General features: G+C 38.9%; 1 protein-coding gene across 1 annotated transcript in view; it reads right to left on the bottom strand.

Moving 5' to 3' along the window:
• Positions 1–22,398, bottom strand: part of LOC131156106 (subtilisin-like protease SBT5.3) — a 56,946-nt gene extending 34,548 nt beyond the window's left edge. The window contains exon 1 of the mRNA XM_058109552.1: positions 22,279–22,398. Within this exon, the coding sequence (XP_057965535.1) occupies positions 22,279–22,398 (120 nt within the window). The remainder of the gene's footprint in view (positions 1–22,278) is intronic.
• Positions 22,399–23,878: the final 1,480 nt, after the last annotated feature.

Raw genomic sequence — 23,878 nt, 5'->3', positions numbered from 1 at the left:
GACTCACCCTCCTAGTGGGGTAGTACAGTGGCCTCAACGACATGGTGCTTGGTCCACCTGTCTTTCTGGGTTCCCTAAAATGGTTTAAGTTGGGGTGAGACACCTCTTAGTAAGAGAAATAAACTAAATATAGTTGTGTGGCAGCATGAATATTTGTGTGTTATAATAAATATACAATACATGTCACTTGCTTGAAAACACTGATAATATCATAATTGAGTAAACATACAATTTCAAAGTTTTACTAAATCATATTGTATTTCACTATTCATAAAATCATCTAATATAACTAGTAATTCTGAAATTTACCCAGGATGAATAGTTAACGGATGTCATGTATTACCCCCCCATGACGGGTTGTGCACCCAAAGGTGAGACCCGATAATAGCTAGCCGACCACTGCCGAGTAAAAAATGTCTGTAAGTACGATGGGCCCGCCACACCCTCGTCCAGACTGCCAGGTGGATGTCTACAACTCTACACTGAAAGCCACATCGACTATCTATCTCTCACCCCCTCTACTAGCAGGGTCAATTAGCACAAGTCTGAACTAAACTGAACTGTATAGCAACGGTACCGTGTTTCTAATAATTGATCTGAACTATCATCTGGGTTCTGATAACATATAGTACATGATAATATACTGTTTTAACATAAATAGATTGATGTCATTTTCTGATTTCTGTAATAACATAAATAATTACGGTCTTACGCCAAATACAATCATAACTACAGCTTTGTGCCGAAAACATGCATAACTGCGGCCTTGTGCCGGCTATCAATCACGACCTTGCGTCGAATATATCATACAAACTGATTTGAATACATATAATGTTTATCATATATTCTAAAATCATAGTTTACCATATTATCGTGTTATTCCTGAAAATAACTAAAACATGTTTTTTCTGTAAAATTGGCTTAACATAAATACAATATGCATAAAATAATATTCATGCCACACAATACTGAATAAAATCATGAATTTTGTTTTGAAATCACATTTCCTGACATTTCATACTTTATTAAATAAAATTAATTTTCATGAAAAATTACTACTTTAGTTTACTCCCTTATCTGACAATTGAAAAGCCCCTACAATGACTAGTCCTACACCCGTAGGGTTCCTCATTCAACACCCTGAAAACAACATCTCCCTAAACAAAACTTCAGTGTTTCTTCGAGTACTACATTTTCTATAACTGTAGGAAATCCAAATACTAAATAAAAATTCTTATCCTAAATTTGGGATGGAGTCCAAGTTAACCCCACCAACGATCCACTCTGGCAAACTTGAAGAGAAACTTCCTAGGAGTGTCGTGGTGGCCTCGAATCGTCGAACCGACAAGAGACCAACCCAAAATCTTAGAGATAAGGGAGAAAGGATGAACAGGAGAGAGAGAGAGAGAGAGAGAGAGAGAGAGAGAGAGAGAGAGAGAGAAGAGAAGAGAAAAATAGGGCTCTTTGCGTGATTTCTACAGAAAAAATCGAGTTTAGGCTATTTATACACCTACACTCGTCAACGAGCCACGTCACTTCGTCGATGAGGCCACGAAGGGAGTTCGTTGATGGATGCTTATTCCTCATCGATGAGTTTAGAGCTGAAAATAATCTCTTGGTATCTTCTCATTGACGAGACACGTGTCCCCGTCGACGATCCCATCAAGTGTGTACATCGACGAACGTGTTGTGTTCGTTGACAAGACCCATGTTGAATTCCAAATTCAATTTCCTTTTCTCCCCTCCTTCTATTATTTATTTAATATAATTCCTTTGGGTCTATACATTCTCCCCTCCTTATAAAAATCTCTTCTTCGAAATTTACTATCTATATGATTCACCATCCCCTATAGGTAAATAGTCTACTTATTTTATTAGTTACCCTCACTTATGGAGGAGGAATATCGTGGTTACATTCAGAGTTCTGGGAGATTACATATATAAAATAAAATTCTCCCAAAACCAAAATACTACTTACTAACTAAGCTAATACATACACTGACTAACTTGCAAAAGAAACATTACACAATGACTTACACTTTACCTGATTATAACTGAACCCCATGGAACAATTATGGATATTTCTGTCTTATCTGTTCCTCGAGTTCCCAAGAGGCTTCTTCTATTGTGTGATTCCTCCACAACACTTTTACTAGAGAAATCTTTTTATTACCTAATTCCTGTTCTTTCCTATCCAGAATTTGTACTGGTACCTCCTCTTTAACTAGTGAATCACTGAGCTCTAATTCACCATAACTAATTACGTGAGAAGGGTCTGGTACGTATTTCCTCAACATGGAGGAATGAAATACATCGTGTATCCTGGACAACACAGGTGGTAAAGCTAACATGTAGGCAACCGGCCCCACTTTCTCTAGAATCTCAAACGGGCCAATGAACCTAGGGCTAAGTTTACCTTTCCTTCCAAATCTTATAACCCCTTTTAGCAGTGCTATTTTAAAAAACACATGATCCCCAATATAAAATTCCAATTTCTTGTGGCTGTTATCGGCGTAACTTTTCTGTCGACTCTGAGCTGTATTGATTCTATCTCTGATGAGCCAAACCTTATCATATGCTTGCTACACTAATTCTGGCCCCATAACTCGCCATTCACCCACCTCATCCCAATATAGAGGAGAACGAACTCTTCTACCGTAAAGTGCCTCAAACAGTGTCATGCCAATGCTGGCCTGATAACTATTATTGTACACAAACTCCACCAGTGGCATGAATTGTGTCCAACTACCCCCAAAATCGAGCAAACATGCTCGAAACGTATCTTATAATATCTGAATCGTCCTCTCAGTCTGCCCGTCTGACTAAGGATGGAATGTCGTGCTGAAAGATAACTGAGACCCTAAAGCCTCCTACAAGCTCCTCCAAAATCATGACATGAAACGCAGGTCTCGATCTGATACTATAGACACAGACACACATTGAGAACGAACAATCTCTTGAATATAAATCTCTGCCAGTCTGTTAAATGTAGAGATTGTCCTCCTAATCCACGTGGTGATGTTGAATCGTTGATTCTCACAACAGAAGGCCCAAAATCCTAGAGAGAGAGAGTGTGTGTGTGTGTGTGTGTGTGTGTTCGAGTTCTAGAGAGAGAGAGAGAGAGAGTTTTGGTTTTCTTCTCGATTAAGCAAGCTAAAAGGTATTTTTAACTTGGTTGACTAGGTCAAACTCGTCAATGAGATGATGTCTTTGTTGACGGTCCGTAGAAGGAAGTTCGCTAATTTCATGGTGAACTCATCAACGAGCCTGAGATTTCAGGATTTTCCAAAATATCTCGATATCTCCTCATTGACGAACCACTGATCCTCGTTGTTGAGCTACACAAGGGACTTCATCGACGAGAAGAGAAGCCCCGTCGACGAGCATTGCTGATTTTTACCTTTTTAATTTTTCTTCTCTTTTCTTATTTATTTAATACACCTATCTTGGGTCAGGTTCTTACAACTTCTATTCCTTACAAAAAAAATTTGTAATCTCTCATTTACCAACTCAACCACATACTTAAACGCATACCCACTCTAGAAAGAGTCGGCAGCCACCCACATAGCAGCTCTATCCCAAATACATACATACCCTCACTTATGGCGGAGGAATACCGTGGTTACATACATACCATCTCAGTAGCTCACAATATTACAAAACTCTCCCAGAGACTAACCATATATCATCACTACTATAATAAAGTATAACATACATACCCATATCGATCCTGCTACCAAAGCTACTACTCAGAACAACTATAGATATTTTCGGCGTATTTCTGTCTCTAACTCCCAAGAAGCTTCCTCAACCGCATGATTCTGCCACAATACCTTCACTAACGGTATCTCCTTGGTGAGCAGCTTCTAAACTTTATGGTACAGAATTTGAACAGGTACCTCCTCATACGCCAAGGTATCCCCAATCTCTAAGGATTCGTAACAAATCACATGCGACAGATCTGTCACCCCATGCATTCTGACTATCTCATACACGTACAAATTTGCTAGTCTACTTAAGGAGTAACTAACCTTCATTAGTACAAAGTGAGCAGATTTAGTCAACCTGTCCCCTATTACCCAAATTGCATTCTGCCCATGAACTGCTAGTGGTAACCTGGTGACAAAGTCCATGGAAATATGCTCCCATTTCCACTCCGGAATACTCAATGGCTACAACAACCCTACTGACCTCTGATGTTTAGCTTTCACCTGCTAACACGTCAGGCATTGCTCCACAAATCGAGCAATCTCTCTTTTCATGCAACTTCACCAAAGAGACTTGCACAAATCCTGATACATCTTCGTACTACTTGGATGTACCGTATACAAAGAACGATGTGGCTCCTCCAAGATCTTCCTCTTTATACGTTCATCATTTAGAACACATATCCTGGTCCCAGATCTTAACACACCTCTTTCGGAGATGTTAAAATCTGCAGCCAACCCTTGCTACAATTTCTCCATGGTCTCAACTAACTCTGCATCATTAGCCTGTGCGACTTTAATCATCTCTAATAATGTCTGGATCACCAAGTTAGCAATGAAAGCCTGATGATTACTATCCACCAACTCCATGCCAAGACTTTCTAGATCCCATCTGATATGATGTTGACCTACTACTACAGATACTGATGCGCGCTCTAACTTCCGACTCAATGCATCAGCTACTACAGTAGCCTTCTCCGGGTGATATCTAATAGTGCAATCGTAGTCCTTGATCAGTTCAAGCCACTTGCATTGCCTCATGTTCAACTCCTTCTATGTGAAAAAGTATTTGAGGCTCTTGTGGTCTTTGAAGATCTCACAATGTTCACCGTATAAATAGTGTCTCCATATCTTCAACGTTTATCTTTTGGGAACTTGGTTCGTAGTTTTGGAGCCGTAAAGTTCAGGTTTTGGTATTCAAGGAAAGGTAAGGGGATTCTGTTTATATCAGTTATTTTTGAAATCGAAATTGGTAACATGTAGTTTACAATTGTATGTATGTTTTGTCTAATTATTTGGAAAAATCTAACAGGTAAAAATATGGGATTTTTGTTTTACAGTTTTGGGAAAAATTGGGGGTTTCAGGTATCATCTCTATTTTTGTTGGAAAATCGTATATTGTATAAAACTATAGTAATGAGATGACCGTACCTGTATTTGTATTAAACTAACTGTGTTCTCGAATTGAAAACGATATGATTGTTGTATGCTCAAATAAGTGTGGAATGAACTATTGCAGGTAAAATATTCCAGGGTTTGTAAAATAGTTGTGACGGCTAATTACCGTAAGCTAAGGGATATAGGAACATGAGTTCCAAAATTGTTCCAGGTTTTGCGAAATTTGCCATGTCTAGGCTAATTATCGTGGGCAAACGCCACGTCTCAGCTAAATACCATGGGCGAGAGCGTCCGATTTTATATCTAAGGGTGTGAAATATTGCTTGTTTGTTCTAGCTGGTTACCGATGGATGTGAGTGGACACCGTATTTGTAACAATATTGCTATAGGGCTTCGGTTATTGGAGGGTATAGGGTGCTTAAGTGTGACGAAACTGACCATATGTTTGGTATCATATGTACTGGAACTAGATTGTGAAAATTCTGGAACTGTATCGTGCTATATTTTATGTTGAAATAACACTTGTATGCCACACACTGATATAACTTGTTTCCTTCCTTACCAAGAGTTGTCTCACCTCAATTATTCAAATGTTTTTTAGGTCATTTGAGTAGTTGAAACTAGCATCCTAGCGTTCAGGTGCGTGGTTGTCAGTTAGCTGCGTATAGTACTTGTGCAAGTACTGATTTTGTAAACGGGTTGTCGTTGTAGGGTTTTGTAGACACTCGAGGTACGTACTGTATTTTGGAGCGTAGACTCTAGTCATGTATAGACTTTGGTATGGTACGTTGTATGTATTAGAAAGAACACTTTCGCTGCGTATTGATGTGTATATATGTATATGTGAATGTGTATAGGGTTTACGTGTACCCCACAAGGTTGGACCCTCATTCAGTGTAGTGTCATGTATGTTTTAATTGATACAGAGACAGGTTGGGTTACTAAATTCGCACCAAGAGCCCATTTGCAGGTTCGGGGAGTGACAAGTCCCCTTATGGACCCCACGGTTCTGTACTCTAATGATTACCAAAACTGTAGTTCCTCTTCTTCCACCGCCCCTAACAAGAACTAGTCGAAGAACCAGAGGGTACCGACCTCTTCTTCTAATCTTTTGCCACCTCATCCTCCAAGAGACCAGCCTCAACCACTGTGGCTTTATCCACCAGAACAGGAAACTCCCAAATTTGTAACATTCCCACCAGCTTATGAATGTCCTTCCTTGGGCCCTTCTCGAACCTCCAAGTCTTTTTGTACTCGTTCGATATCATATACGGCACAAAGCAAGACAACTCAATTTATCTAGCCACGTAACTCTGCACTGTCAGGGTCTTTTGATTCAGACTCGAGAATTCGTCTGCCTTTGCATCACGAATGGAAGCCGAGAAGTATCTCTCGAAAAATACCTCCTTAAAACGGCCCCACGTCATCCCTGATGAATCAGTTTTTTGCTCCTCAAGCAGACTCACAACCATCTACCACCTCTCAACTTCTCCTGCCAGCTGAAACGTAGCACAGAGAACTTTCTACTCATCGGTGCAATGTTCAGTATCTTTTCTATCTTTTGCACCCAGTTCTCCGCTACAATAGGGTCGAATCCTCCAGTGAACGTTGAAGGATGCATGCAGGTGAACTTCTCAATGGTGCAACCCACAGCTGTAGGTGGACGCTCCCGTCCCCTAACACTTTGCCCGATTGCCCACATAATCTGCCTGGTCAATCCCCAAGGTATAGAAGGAGACCCTTCACTCGCAGTCCCATACAAGCTAATATCCCAGTTGCTATCCTTGGGCTCCATTTTGAAAATAGTATAGGAATAGATTATCATTCCTATATCATATCACAATTAACACAATCATTGCAGGATAATCATGTTAACTTCTAGACTCTCAGGTCTAGGTTTGCTTTACTGCACAAACACGAAACTATCAATGGTTTGCTGTGGTTTTATTGAAATCGTCATTCTATGAAAAACACAGAACATCGTCAATGAATCCCTGTCTACTCTGCTCATTCCCTACATCTTATACTCTAGTATGTTCAAAAAATCAAGCCTAACCAAGTCTACAAGACCTAACAACCTAGTTAGTTCGGATACCAAGTTGTCACACCTCAAACCCAAAAATGGGCCCCAGAGTGTAATTTAGTAACTTAACTTGTCCCTATTTCATACAACCATCCATGATACTACATAGTATAAGGGTCCGACCCCGTAGGGTTCACATATACCCTATTCACAATCACATACACAATGTACGCAATGGAATAATTCAACCTATTAATTCATAACACCATACCTTCATACCATATACCATACCAGAGTCTATACAAAACCATAGTCTAATTCCCAAAATACATAACATACCCCGGGTGTCTACATAACCCAAAATGACAACTCGGCCAAAGAACAGTACTTACACAAGTACTTCTACAAAGCTAACCAACAACCACGCTCCTGAAACACTAGGGCGCTAGTGTTGGCTACACGAAGGACCTGAAAAACATTTGTATGATAGAAGTGAGACACCTCTTTGTAAGGGAAAAATAGGTTATATCGGTGTGTGGATACATAAGTGTTAATTCAATAATAAAATATAAACATTTTACAATTCCATTATTTTCACAACATAGTTCCAATATATCTCACAAAAACACCTCGGTCTAGTGTTGTCACACTCTTCGGCCTAAGCCAACCACATGACACGGATCCCCTAGTAACCTGGTGTAACTTAAGCCCCACAGTGTTCAACCGATGCAAACATGGCAAAACTCACACCCTTTGGTGACCAACCGAAATCATAGGTGGTATTTCACACCCTCAGCCTCAAGCCAGACATATGAGCCTACGGTAGTTAACCGACTCGGCCGCCTATGGTATTATTTCGGCACGCCTTATATCTCAGCCTTCAATAGTTAACCGGCATGCTTCGATTGTCCTAGGCCTTCAGTATTATCCCGAATTGACATTTTCATAAAACTTGGAACAATTTGAAACTCCCATTCCTATGTCTCATTTCAATTACTCATAGCCTACAATAGTTAATCGGCACGCTTTTTCACAAAACACATCATTCAATATATTAGCTTAATCCACACTTATTTGGGTAAACAAATAATCTCATATAAGATATTTTGAAAATAAAGTTTGAAATAATAAAAGGTACGGTCATCTCTATATTACAGTTTAACCAAATATAAAATTTTTCAACAGAAATGGAGATGTTACCCGAAACCCCTATTTTTCCCAAAAATTGTAAACCCGAAAACCCTGTAATTTCACCTGATAGATTTTTCCAAATAAGTAATCAAAACATTTGTAGAATCATAAAATATAGTTTTACCAAGTTAGATTACTAGAATAACTGATATAAATAGAAACCCCTTACCTTTCCCCAATAACCAAAACACAAACTATATGGCTCCAAAACAATGACACTGGATCCCCAAAACCTAAAAATTGAAGAACAATACTTCAATATAATCACAACCACTATAGATCTATCGAATCAAAAACGAAATTAGACTCTTACCTCAATTTTGGAATAAAACCTGAAAATCCTCAAAACGAAGATCTGATCCACTATAACTATAGAGATTCTCCTCCTGATACACTTAGCAATGTCGGATCGTTGATTTGGGTAACAGTTGGCCCAAAACCCTAGAGAGAGAAAGAGTCTCCTTTGAGTTCTACAGAGAGAAAGAGAGAGAGAGAATTTTGGTTTCTTAGCAATGAAGCAATGAGAAATGATATTTATAGACCCCTTGACCCAGTCAACCTCGTCAACAAGATGGCATCGTTGTCGACGAGCATAAGAAGGGAGTTCGTCGACGATGGAGTTGGCCTCATTGACGAGCCTGAGATTTTAGAATTCCAAAATCTCTCGGCATCCTCTCGTCAACGAACCTCTGAATTTCGTTGCCAAGATGTAGAAGGGACTTCGTCGACGAGAGAAGGAGCCTCATCGACGAGCCCTATTGATTTCACCTTTCGAATTCCATTCTCCTTTTCTTATTTATTTAATTCACGTTTCTCGGGTTGGGTTCTTACACCCTAACATGCCAAAAGTAGAGAAACCTAAAGCTAAGGACCTCAATGTAGAGTTCCAAGTGTTACCTCACATAATTAGCTACAACGTCCCGCCGAGACATAGTAGACATGATACGGTGTCTATAGAGACATATTTGCCATGTTTTGTATATGGGATGGCCAAGGAATCAACTTACCTTCCATAGTAGTGTAGCAGATGCAAGACCATTTGAGGAAGAAAAATGGGTGCCTACCATTCACTCGACTGCTCCCGAGCATATTCTCTCATTACAATGTGCCACTCGCGGGAGTAATAGCAGAAACTCCTAACAATGAGGACACATATTCCGAAGCTACCCTGTGACGAATGCATTTTATATAGGATGAGAGATCCTTGCTATGGATGAAGCAAAGACAATAGGCACGAGACCAAATTGATGAAGTAGAGGAAGCTATGGAAGAAGACGACATGGGCGCATAACAATTTGGTAACCTTGATGAGGGAGCACCTGAGGCTAGTAAACCTCCTAATGATTATATTAGGCAAAGTCTTGATGGGATCAATGCATGCATAGGTTCACTGAAATAAGGGATTGATGTACGTTTTAGTCCATTGGAACAGGGAATTAGCATACGATTTAACAATTTTGAACATGGGTTCACTGCTCGTCTTGATAGAATATAGTCTAATCTAAATAGGATATTTGAGCTTTTTAGGAAAAATGACTAGAACCTCTTTTTTTGATGATGATCAAAGGGGGAGAAGTATGTGGTATCATGAATATGGGGGGAAAGTATGTTGTAAGATGGCGTTTGTAGGATGATGTTTGTATAAAGTACAAATTTGTAATGTTGCCTAAACGATTATAAATGGAAGTTTAGATTTGTTGCTTAAAATGGTTTCAATGAAAGTTCAGCTTGTTTGTTGCTTCATCTTAATATAGAATGAACTTTCTAATGTATTACTTGTTTGTTACAAGTATGTTGTAAGATGTGGTGTCAAGTTTTTGGAAAGTACAAATCTGTAATGCTGCTTAAACTATTATAAATGGAAATTCATATTTGTTGCTTAAAGTATTCTTAAGGAAAGCTTAGTTTGTTTGTTGTTTTATCTTAAATGAACTTTATAGTTAATATAATTTCGTGTTATAGCTCTAATGGATATAATACATCTAGTTGAATAAACTGATTGTGCCTTATATGCATATAGTAAGGGGGAGCAAAATTTCATCTTATTCAAACATATACATAAATCAAGGGGGAGCTTAAGATTACATCTTGTGAGAACACCAATGGTTTATCATCATCAAAAAGGGGGAGATTGTTAACCTTAGTGGCTATATAATTCTGATTGTCTTATTTTGATGACAATAACTCATTAGTGATTCTAAGTTAAAATGATATTTGCACACCAAATTGTGACAAGTATAAGTGGTGAAATCATACAAATATAGGTTTAAGTGCAAAGATCAAGCAAATACTCTAATAGGAAAAGATCGTAAGCAAAGATCAAGAGGACACTCACTTAGAAGATCTTTAGCACATCTGATAAAGCAAATGTAAAACCATATGTAATAGGGAGTGTTTGAGGTAGTATTTATTGTAACTCTTGCAGTATTATTTCACGCAAGTTTATTAAGAAAGAGTTGAGAAATGGCATATGCATACTAGTTCATAAGAGTACATACGATGCCACCAAATCATAAGTTTTACACTTATGAATTTTCATATACAAAACAATAAGTTTTATGAAAATATCCTATACTCAACTATGTTTTAACATGGGACAAAGGTTAATCAGTCTAAGCATCATACATCTTAATTTACTTTGTCTTGGTTGGGTTAAAACCTTTACTATGCACCAAATTACATAAGAAAATCAAGTTTGTGAAGAAACAGGACAAACTACTGACAGTTTGGCCCAGGTGCATCAATGGTTTCAGACATAGACTAAATTGGAATTTGGCCTAGAGGAAACCATCCACGGTTTGAGAAAAACGTACGTTGTTTGAGCAAACTAATTACGTTTAATTTGGAGGAGTCCGTCGATGGTTTGTGTCAGGATTCCAAACCCAACGACTATAAACGACTAGTTTTCCAAATATTAAATTGTTAAACTTATCCAACGACTATAAAAAGGCTAGAACTTAAGTTAGCCTATAAGTACAAGGCCAAAGACTTGTTCTAGTAATATTTTGATTGATCTTAGTGATTAACATCTAGTGAATATCATTTCCAAGCACTTTGCATTTTTTAAGTTCATGATTCAAGTGCTCACTATCTCTCTTGCTCTCTAATCTTTGTTGTGATTCATTACTTTAAGAGATTAGTGTAAGGTTATTATTGTAATTGATATCATCTCAAATTGAGGAGCATTGTTTTCTACTACTCTATTTGTCATCTTCAAGTTGTAAGGGTTCTTTGTGAATCAAGTGTTAGGGGATTTGTTCCCTTCCTTGAAAGCTTTATGTGAGTTAGAAGGGATTTGTTCCCTTGTAAAGGCTCTGTGTGAGCGTGAAGGGATTTGTTCCGTTGTGGTGTAAAGGCTTCTCCATCCTTGAAGGAGATTGTGATAATAGATTGTGAATCTTTTAGTGTGTCTCAAGGTATGGACGTAGGCAAGGGGCTGAACCACGTTAATATCATTTGTCAAGCTTTTATTCACTATACTCTTTAAAATAAACCTTATGCATGATTTACATTGTATATACTGTGATATAATCATTTGTATCTTGCTGAGATTTTATATTTTGTAAAGAAAAACACAAATTCGTAAAAGAATCTATTCACCCTCCCCCCCCCCCCCCTTTAAACTCGACTCTAGGACCAACAAATTAAATAAGAGCGATGGGAATTTTCTAAAAAAAAAAATGAGGAAATTTTACTTGGGTCTATTTCATTTGTATCTTTTTTTATCTTGTTTTATGGGCATCTAAGACGAGGAGACAAAAAATCCTTACAAATGTGTCCTTTGTTAGCATTGTGTAAGTAATCCTTTCTTACTTTTCAACACTATTTGAACTTCAAGTCTTCCCTTAGCGCATGTAATGACTTTTGACTTCAATCTTTTTCATTTCAGGTCTTACCTTAGCATACGTAATGGCTCCTGGTTTCAAACACTTTTCACTATGGGTCTTACCTTAGCACATGTAATGGTTCCTAATTTTAAAAATTTTACACTTTAGGTCTTGCCTTAACGCATATAATGGCTCCCAACTTCAATCTTTTTCATTCCATTTCTTGCCTTAGCATATGTAATGGTTCCTCACTTCAAACACTTCTCACAATGGGTCTTACCTTAGCATATGTAGTGATTTATGATTTCACACACTTTTTTGCACTTTGGGCCATGCCTTAACACATGTAATGGTTCTCAAGTTCAATCTTTTTCACTTCATGTCTTGCCTTAGCATATGTAATGGCTTCTGCTTTCAAACAATTTTAACTACAGGGCTTGCCTTAGCGTATGTAATGGGTCATGATTTCACACACTTTTTTGCACTTCGGTCTTGTCTCAATGCATGTAATGGCTCCCACTTCAATTTTTTTCACTCCAAGTCTTGCCTTAGTGCATGTAATGGCTCCTGGCTTCAAACACTTTTCATTGCAGGTCTTTTCTTAGCGCATATAATGACTTCCAATTTCACACACTCTTTTGCACTATAGGTATTGCCTTAGCATATGTAATGGCTCCCAACTTCAATATTTTTCACTCCGGTGGTAGACCTTGGGTCATCTGCTGATCCTGCCTAATCAACATCTGTGAAAATTTCTACTTCCTTGCTTTCACATTTCTTGAAAAAGAGTCCTTCGCCTAGAGAGCCCTTGAGGTACCTGAGGATTTTGCACACAACATCTGGGTGAGTCTTTTTCGGTGAAAGTGTGTGTTGTCTTACCACACTTACCGCAAATGAAATGTCGGGTCTGGTATGTGATAGGTAGATTAGTTTACCAACCAATCTTTGATACCTCTTATTTTCAACTAGTATTCTGTAGTCTTCAACCCTCTTTACTGCTTCAATTGGGGTTTCACTAGGTTTGCATCCAAGCATGCAAGTTTCTGTTAGGAGATCAAGGATATACCTTCATTGAGAGACACTGATACCCTTTTTTGATTTAGCAACTTCCATTTCGAAGAAGTACCGCATTTGTCTCATGTCTTTAACTTCAAACTCAGTAGTTAGAACTTTCTTCAATCTTTCCATCTTCACTGTATCATCTCTAATTAAAATTATATCATCTACATATACAATCAAAATTGTTTTCTTACCACTTTCAGACTGTTGGAAGAACATAGTGTGATCTAATTGCCCTTGTCAATATCCTCATTTCTTTATCACCTACAAAAATCTGTCGAACCAAGCTCTGGAAGATTTCTTGAGGCTATACAGGGACTTCTCCAGTTTACATACTCTGCTTTCTTCACTTTTTTTGTCGAAACCTAGTGGTATCGTCATGTAGACTTCTTCTTCTTGAAAGTTGAGGTGTAGTCCCAAGAAGGCGGTGAATAGGGTTATAAAAATTTTATTTTAATTATTTTCAAGAATTCTTAACCCTTTTGTTAATTTAACAATCACATGGCATAGACTTATTTATTTATTCAATCCACAAACCAAAACACAGCACAAGTAATCAAAACTAAAACAATCAACCAACAACCAATCATGCTCATAATCGGGATAAATAGGAACCTCATGCCATTAAGTGCATTTTTATTGGTTACTCTCCTACCAAGAAATGCTACAAATGTTATAATCCTATCACAAATAATTGTTTGTTAGTTTTGATGTCACGTTCTTTGAAACCATTCCTTACTTCCAAAAGCCCTCTCTTCGAGGGGTGAAGTGGAGTGAAGATCGGTTCTTTGATTTCCCTATTATTGAATCTGTGCCATATATTGAGTCTCCTATTACATCATTTCCTGAACTTTCATGTGCAAAAGATCACTTAAACCCAGGGGGAGATGCAGAAAAACAAAATGACAAGGAAACACTTGTTGACTCAAGAAAGCCAAAAACAAAGAACAAGGAGAATCTCATACTTGAGGCACCAAGAGAGTTGGAACCGGTGATAGCTCTGAGAAACCATGAGTCCACGCCCAATCCCGATTAGGTAATAGATGGCCATGAGCTTCCTTCTAATAAGTTTGCACCTGATGACATCAATTTATCCTTTGCAATCAGAAAGCAAACTAGGTCATGTACTCTATATCCCTGGTCAAAATACATATCCTATTAAACTCTATCTACAGGGTATGGTGTTTTTACCTTTAACCTTGACTGGATAAAAATTCCAAAGAATATCTAGGAAGCCTTGGAGATTCCTGATTGGAGGGAAGCTATCATGGAGGAAATGTGGGCCCTGGAAAAAAATGGAACTTGGGACGTTATGAATTTGCCGAGAGGGAAGAAGCCAGTAGGCTACAAATGGGTCTTCACAATGAAATATAAAACTAATGGGACAATTGAACGGTATAAAGCCCGACTTGTTGCAAAATGGTTTACATAGACCTATGGAATTGACTACATGGAGACATTTACACTAGTGGCAAAATTGAATACAGTTCAGGTCCTCCTGTCCTTGGCAACCAACTTAGATTGACCACTACATCAACTTAACATTAAGAGTTCATTTCTACATGGCGAGTTAGAAGTGCTGGCCTTACAAGGCTTAGAATCTTGTTTTGATGATAACAAACAAGAGGAATTTAACATATTTGGTTAAGTGATGACATTTCAGGACTCAACTATGAGAAAGCAAGGTCAAGTGTTCACAAGGATCCTTTGAAAGCTTATACTCCAAAGAAAGATGATCAAACGAAACTTAAAGAATATTAAGGCATGGATTCAATATGATCTTATAAAGCTTGAAGATCATGAGATCTTGAAATAGAACTTGCTAAAAGCTTGAAGACAAGATGGATCCAAAGAAAGAACGAGCATGAACACTTTAAGTGCTTAGAATGCTAAAAGTCCTAAGAAGTCTTTATGTAAGTACTTCGTGTTTGAATATCTTATGAAATATTTTGAAGCTCTTCTAGGGTTATTCATTGACTTAGACACCTTATTTAAAACCTCAAAAAATGTTTTATGAGATTTTTTCAGTCTACTGAAGAATTAGTTCACTCTACTGAAGATTTTTTCTAAAGGAATACAGAAGAGGCAGTACACCCTTACAAAACTGAACCCTTAGTTCAATCATATAATCTAGGACTTCAGAAGATTGAACCTTCTGTTCAGTCATCTGACCCTGTGTCCAGTTCAAATTTTTCAGTGTGCTAAGGAACATCAAAAGACTGGACTAGATACTTCATTCGTCTTAACACTATTAACAGTTAGAAATTTTAAATGTTTTAAATTTCAAATAATGGTTTCTTGTGCCCCAAATTTACTCCAAGTAATCTTGGGCAACACGAAATTACTTTTAGAAGCCAATAAATATATGGCTTTGCAAATCAAATCATACCAAGAATTGAAATTTTGCTGAAAGCCATATTGCTATCAAAGCTCTCTCTTGCTCAAATCTTTGCTCAACTGAATGCTGAATTTCTGAAGTGCTAATCATCATACTACTAAGTTCTGAGTTACTAATTCTCATCTAGAAGGAACATGATGAAAAATTCTCTTGAGCTTCAGTCTTGTTTCAATTTGATATTTAAATATCGAAGTATCTAGTGTTTGAAATTGTACTAATCTGCTCTATGTAAGAGTATTACTGTACGCAAAGTTTATTTCTTGTCTCTTGTAGTGATTGACGATTCCAGGTTGTTGGATCGTTGGTGTAACGACCTGCTACTAATTTAACATTTTTTTCCTTTATCTGTATATTATAAACATCAACTGTCTATAACATTACTGAAAATAACTCGAGCTCAAAAGAGCACTGAAGAAACTTTGTCTGTCATACATAACTAGGCAGCGGTGCACAAAACTGGGAACTGCTATATACAATACCAGAAGACTACAAAATACTAAAACATAATTACAATACTAAATACCCAGTGACAAAATCAAAATTTGAAAACTATCCCCAAATTACTGATACCAAAAACACACCTACCCTTCCAGTAAGGGCAGCTCTAGACAACCACTATCCGCGAGCATGATCTGCTTGCTTAGCTGGATCTCCTGAAACATAATAAGTCACTGGGATGAGACAACGCTCAGTAAGTGGAAATATGCTATTACTAGTGTGTGGCGGATGAGTTAAGAATTTAAGATACTGAAATAATACTAATATTGTAATATCAGAAAACGGTTAAATTGTACAGAATATATATCATGTAATCATTAAACTACAAGTATAATCTGAGTTTGCTATCTGAATATATTGCTATATAATAATATAAACTACTACTGTGTGATATATCTGTGCATAGGAACTTCTTCTATACCCTGAGATCTGTATATCATGATATATCCCCTTGTGATAGGGTTGTGTGGCCTGTAGGCTGGACTTACTCTGGTTGGCCTACCAGGCAAGTCAATCTCTATCTATACATCTGCCAATCTGTATCAATCTAGCCCACTGCAATCACTCTAGTCATCTTTAACCTCTATCATCATCTAATCGGCTACCTCAATCCAGCATGCTGGGGAGACTGTAATCTTTCCTCGCACGGTTATATGGAATCCACATACTATCTAAGTTATGTGGTTGTACATGTCTAAAATAGCAATGGTACCGTGCTATACTGTATCTCTATCTATAATATCCACAGGGGTCAGATATTGTGTAATATTGTATACATGTATAAGTATATAATCATCTTGCTACTTTTAACATGATTTCAAAAACAGCCATAACACTATAAATCTGGGTTGTAATATCAGAGATATTTGACTTAAATATATAAATAATATATGTATGTATCATCTATGATTTCTATCTATACTATCTGTAATATTTGTATATAATATTTGTATACTCTGTCTGTAATATCTATAAAATTTGTTTGTAATATCTGTACTATCTGTCTGTAATATCTGTAAAATTTGTCTGAGTATTATAGTTTAGAAATCATGCTATTCTGAGAAATACTGTAAGTCTCATTCATTACAAATAATCAGAAATATCTGAATATTTGTAATATTGTAAAATCTACATACTATATTGTAATAAACTCATGTCACACATTTGAGTAAACACAATCTCATGTTCAAATTTCTGTGATTCTGCTATAAAGATAATATTCATAATTCTCTGGAAAAATAATCTGATCTGCATGCTTGTAAATACACATTCATAATATTTTGTATACGTATTAAAAATCGCTAGCATAGCATATTTCCCTTACCTTAAATCTGAAAAGCCTCTACTAAACTCCGGTCCTATACCCGCAGGGTTCTTAACTCGACATCCTGAAAAAAGCATCTCTCAGAACAAAATATCAGTATTTTCCTGCATACAAAATTTCTTATAACTGTAGGGAAAGCTAATCTTGAATAAATTGTCTTACCTTGAAATTGGGATGAATTTCAAACTAACTTTCCCCACGATCAGCTTCGGTAGACTTGCAGAGAATTTTGCCAAGAGCATCAGGGTGGCCTCAGATCTTCAATCCGGCAAGAAACAGAGCCAAGATAGAAGAAATAAGGGGAGGGAAATGTAGAGAGAGAGAGAGAGAGAGAGAGAGAGAGAGAGAGAGAGGAGAGGTTTCTATGCTTAAATTTCTATCAAAATTTTGAGTTTTAGCTATTTATAGAGCCGAATTCGTCGACCAGACACGTCATCTCATCGACGATTCTTGTAGAAAGTTCGTCGACAAACCTGCACCCTTGTCGACGAGTTTCAGTCTGCCTTAAACCCTCTCTTGGTATCTTCTCGTCAACGAAATGGGTCTTCGTCGATGAAACCCTTGTGTTCGTCGATGAGTCCTGTAAGAATTTCTTGGGTTATTACAGTTGGACCGAGCGTAGGGTTATCACTTGGAGAGGTATTGCTCTAGCCTATTGAAGGAGTGACCGAGCATGGGGTGTCGCTTGGAAAGGCATTGCTCTAGCCTACTCTAGGAGTGTCTAAGCATGGGGTATCACTTGTAACGGTTTGTTCCGCCCGGAAAGGAATGGTAAAGTGGAATCCTTTGGTAGTATTGGCCAAAGGCGATGACGTAGGTTAGGGATAAGCCGAACCTCGTAAAGAACATGGTGTCACTCTCCTTCCTTATTCTCTTTACTTTTCAATATATATAAATTGTGTGGTGTATGCAAAGTGCAGGTTGCTGAAAGTTGAAAACTGAGATTAAAGAAGACTATTAATAAAAGAAAGTACGTTTTGATTAAATGTTTGTGGAAACCTAAAAAGGGAGTACGTTGTTTAATAGTTTGCAGAAATCTTTATTAAGAGAAGTGCAGACAATTTCATTTAATACAAGGCTTGAAATAAACTCATACATTCACAGGGTTGCAAAAACTGAAAGTGCTAAAGAGTTGCATACTGTATCATAATTTGGTATCTTTGTTTGTTGTACAAATGAAGTACACCCAAAATTTTTAAGAGATTGGAGTGGAGCTGAGAGTTGGGAAAACATTCTTGGAATTTCTGGAGAGGAGTGGTAAAAGAAAGAACCTGACTAGGCATTCGATTAATGAGATATGTAGCTGTTAAAATGGCATCGTCCTAAAAATATTTTTTTCATATTTGTAGTGAACATCAATGTCTGAGCTACTTCAAGAATATGCCTATATTTGCGTTCGGAAATCCCAATTTGTTTAGGGGTATCCACATAGGAACTTTGATGAAAAATTCCATTTTCTTGAAGATAATGTCCCAAGATATTATTGAAATATTATGTACCATTATCAGTACATAAAATTTGAATGTGAGTTTGGAATTATGTTTGAATCATGGAGTGGAAACTGACAAAAATAGAACGGACTTCAACTTTATCTTTCAACAAGTAGACCCAACAAATACGAGTATGATCATCCCAACAAATGCAAGTATGATCATCAATAAAACTAACAAATTATTTCGTGTGAGTACTATTAAGAGAGTGTGAGGGCCCCCATAAAACATTGTAAATCATAATAAAAGGCTTGGATAGTTTGTATGTGGACTTTGGAAAGGAATTATGTTGGTGTTTTGCAAGTTCACAAGTTTCACACTAAAATTCAGCAGACATTTTATTTGAACAAATGGAAGGAAATAAACGTCTTAAGTATTGAAAATTTGGATGACCCATCCTAAAATCCCATAACAAAATTTCACTTTCCCTAGAAATAGATGCAGAATCACAAATAGCGGTTTGACATTATTCACTCACATTAGCCTCCTCAAAATAGTAGAGTTCCTCACACTCCTTAGCACTCCCAATCGTCTTCCCGATGATAGGTCCCGAAAACACAATGAGAGGAAAGAAATTTAGTAGAACAATTGGAATTCTTAGTTAAGAGCAGACTATAGTGTGATGGAGTTAGCGAGTCGGATATTCCCTTTGCCTGCAACAAACGAGAGTGATCCATCTGCAATTTTAACTTTCAAATTTCCAATACGGGGTGAATATGATGAGAAAAGATGATAGACATCGGTCATGTGGTTAGAAGCATCAGAATCAATAATCCAAAGAGTTTTGGATCTAGAGGTTATATTCAAGGCTTGCAAAAAATTACCTCTTTGGGCTAAAGAACCATAATTGTGGAAGATGAAACTTTGTAATAACTAAACGAGGTTTGGTTCGCCAACTACCTGAACATTTTCTCATCAATCCCAATTTCTCTATCTAAACAAAAAACGTCAAAGTTGGACGTCAAAGTCTCGCTCCAGTATTCTTCTTCTTCTTCTTCTTCTTCTTAATGTGAATTGACGGTCAGCATTATTGAGAGGAAGCTTGTGTCAAATGTCAATAAGGCGATCGAGGACCTGGTCGACGCTCTTCTTGTGAATGTAAAAGCTAGATGGCTGTTGCAGGATGAAAATAATGGGGATGCTTCTTCGACTCCCGTTGACCTGAAAGAGGAAGAGAAGAAAGGCTTGGAGGACCCAAGGTGTACTCTGGGAGATCTCTCTGATGCCTAAGTAAGAGGAACGCTTGTAGGAAGGCTAAACGCAACAGTAGAATAGTGTTTTGTCACTTACCTTTCCCTTTTCTCCAACTCCCTTCTTATAGGGGCTTGAGTTGACCACCGGTTGGCTTGGATTTATTGCACGGGGGCGTAAATTGCTCTCCAGCAATAAATGTGTGCGTCTATCACTCGATTATTAAAGGTGTCGGCGTGGATCTCTCCTCCTCTTTATTAGGTCGGAGCTAATCACTCGTCAAAATGTCAGACCCGGAGAGAGTGCGAGATAAGCGTTGACCTGCCCTCATTAGTGTGATTTGTTATGGGCATATCAGTTGTCCCCCCCTCAGTTTCAAATTTCTGGATAAAATTTTGAATAATGGTTTTGTCTGCATCTTTCTCCTTAGAGGGTTTAATGTTCCATTGTGTTCCTCCTCTTTTTTTTTTTTTTGGCAAAATAGTTGAGCAGCTCGTATCGAGTTGTTTTGCCGAGCTATTCATGCCGAGCTGCTCGTGCCGAGCTGCTCGTGCCGAGCTATTTGTGCTGAGCTGTTTCGTCTGAGCTCTTTGAAGAATTGCTCGGGCCGAGCTGTTTTGCCAAGCTGTTTGTGCAGAGCTGTTTCGTCCGAGCCCTTTGAAGAATTGCTCGGGCCGAGCTGTTTGTGTCAAGTTGTTTCGTCCGAGCTCTTTGAAGAATCACTCGGGCCGAGCTGTTTTGTCCGAGCTCTTTGAAGAATTGCTCAGGCCGAGTTGTTTTGCTGAGCTGTTTGTGCCGAGCTGTTTCGTCCGAGATCTTTGAGGAATTGCTCGGGCCGAGCTATTTTGCCGAGCTATTTATGTCGAGCTATTTCGTCCGAGCCCTTTGAAGAATTGCTCGGGCCGAGCTATTTTTGCCGAACCCTTTGAAGAGTTGCTCGAGTCGAGCTGTTTCTTCCGAGCTCTTTAAAGAATTGCTCAGGCCGAGCTGTTTCGTCCGAGCTCTTTGAAGAATCGCTCAGGCCAAGCTGTTTCGTCCGAGCTCTTTGAAGAGTTGTTCAGGCCGAGCTGTTTCCTCTGAGCCCTTCAAAGAATCGCCCAAGCCGAGTTGTTTGACCTTTTCCCTGGAGTGAAGCTTGGACGACCTGTCCTATGGAAGGAATTTTTTCGACCTGTTCATCCTGCTTTATGAAGAGGATTTGTGAATCTGTCCCATGGAAGGAATTTTTCCGACCTGTTCGTCCTGCTTTATGAAGGGGATTTGTCAATCTGTCCCATGGAGGGAAATTGGCTGAGCTATCCGACCTGCTCAGCTGTTTGGCCTTATAAGTCATGCTCGTTATTTGGGCCTTTGTGTCTATTGAGCCGTGCTCCTTTTCTAGGCAGTTCTGGCCTTACGAGTCGTGCTCGTCAGTTTGGGCCACCCGCCTGATAAGTCGTGCTTATCTGTTAGGTTGTTTTGGTCTCACGAGTCGTGCTCGTCAGTTTGGCCTATCCGCCTGATGAGTCGTGCTCATGTGTTGGTTGTTCTGGCCTCACGAGTCGTGCTCGTTAGTTTGGCCTATCCGCCTGATGAGTCGTGCTCATCTGTTGGTTGTCCTGGCCTCACAAGTCATGCTCGTCAGTTTGACCTGTCCACCTGATGAGTCGTGCTCATGTGTTGGTTGTTCTGGCCTCACGAGTCATGCTCATTAGTTTGACCTATCCGCCTGATGATTCGTGCTAATCTGTTGGGTTGTTCAGGCCTCACGATTCGTGCTCGTCAGTTTGTCCTATCCGCCAGATGAGTCGTACTCATCTATTGGGTGTTTCACCTTTCCGAGTCATCATTGCCCACTTCTGTTTTGCGAGAGATACATAAAAGCAGGTTTTAAATGCGTTCTACCTTGGGAAGTAGGATGGAGGAAAGTTCTCATTTATGGTCATCCGTCTAACGTTGTGTCTGAGGCAATGTGTTCTTACCGAGGTAGTGTTTGTCCTTGGGAAGTGGGTAGGAGGAATGTTCTCATTTATGGTCATCTGTCTAACATTATGTCCGAGGCGATGTGTTATTTCCGAGGTAGCGTTTGTCCTTGGGAAGCCGCGTCTGTGCCATATGTCAGAGATTTTTTGTATTCTTTTCCTCCCTCGAGATGCAATCCTTTTTGTAAATGAAAACTCTTGAGATTCCCACCACAGGGATTCGTGCCCTCCTCTCTTTATAAAGGCCAGTGGATTCTTTCATTCCGCACTCGTCTTCATTCTGAGAGGACTCCTTCTTTCTCTTCTCTTCTTCATTCCACAAGTCCCCCATTTGGTGCTAGGTACACTTTCCCTCTCTATAGCATTTTTGTTTTGTTGTTCTTCATGTTCTTCATTGCTCTTGCATTAGCTTTGTATGTTTGATCTTTTCTTACAAGATGGCCTAACTGTTTGTGTGTGAAATTTTACTGTCTTGATCTATCTTGGCGTCTTTTCCTCTTTGTTTTTTCTGGTGCTTGCTCGTTTGATCCTTAGGTTTAGGTATTGTTTTGTTCAAGCTTTGTTTTCCCTATGGAGTCTTCCTCACAGCCTCTAAGGGTTCCTACTACAGTTTGGAGCTCTCGTTGTGACCTCACCTTGTCCGACCTGCAAAATGTTCGTTATTTTTTTGCTATACCATCGAATATTACTGTTAGGTTGCCATCTGCTTCTGAGTCAGCTCTTAATCAAAACTCCAAGGAGCTCTGCCTCTATACTGATTATCTAGATTTGGGTCTTAGGCTTCCTTTTCCCTCTTTTGTCTCTAACGTATTACGTTTTTACCGCATAGCACCTTCTCAACTCGTCCCAAACTCTTATCTTTCGCTCACCTGTTTTGCCGTGCTTCTGCTCCGCTTGGGCCATCAGCCTACAGTTCCTCTTTTTAGAAGTTGTTTCCAAATGAGATCTCATTCTGCGGAGAAGGAGCTATATTATTTCAACTCTCTACCAGACTACAAACTTTTCTCACCAGACAGTTTTTCCATCCATAATTGGAAGACTCGTTACTTCTTTGCCTCGGGAGAGTTGAATTACACGGGCTATTTTATCTGGTCTTCTCCTCTTGATGGTAACGTTGTCTATCTTTTCTCCACCCTCTTTTGCAGGGCTTACTAGTAGGTTATCCGTCTAACTCATCTTTTCTCCTTTCACCCCTTTTTCCTTTGTAGTTCGGGTGTGCCATCTCCTCCCCAGACTTTCCCCTGAAGGGCAAGCCATCCTGAAAGAACTTCGTGTCCTCAGTGAATAGGGTATTATCCCTCATGAGGAGCTGCTCCAAGAGCGTGTCCTCGTGTAGTGGGGGATCAGCCCCGTTTCCTCAAGTCATTCCTCCCCTTGGTTATGTGTATGGGTATATTCAGATATTGTCTCTACTGTTGGTGTTCTTACTTCTTTTCTCTTTTATCCTTGCAGATATGGACTTCACCAGGTATGAATCTCTAATGGGAGAAGCTAGGAAGCAAATGGTGAGTATGAGTAGGAAGAAGAGAAGAGAGATCAAAGGAGAATCCTCTCAAAGGGATGCACCTGCGGTAGGTGATTCCGGCACCCTTACTGATGAGGTCCATGCTGCTCCTCCTCCAACCCCGCAGGCTCAAATTGAAGCGATTTTTTACGAGCCGACCCGTTCTGCCTCTGCTCTCCGTCAGGTTGTGCACGCTGAGGATTTTGTGCAGGCCCAGTGCACCCTTCTGGACGCTCTCTCAGTGAAGATTCGCCATACCTCATACCAGGTATCCACTTAACTGGCTTTATTCTTTTGGACTTACACA

Source organism: Malania oleifera, chromosome 5 (assembly GCF_029873635.1).
Source record: "Malania oleifera isolate guangnan ecotype guangnan chromosome 5, ASM2987363v1, whole genome shotgun sequence".
Lineage (NCBI taxonomy): Eukaryota > Viridiplantae > Streptophyta > Magnoliopsida > Santalales > Ximeniaceae > Malania > Malania oleifera.
The sequence above is the reverse complement of the archived record's forward strand: the minus strand, read 5'-3'. Positions and strand labels throughout refer to the sequence as shown.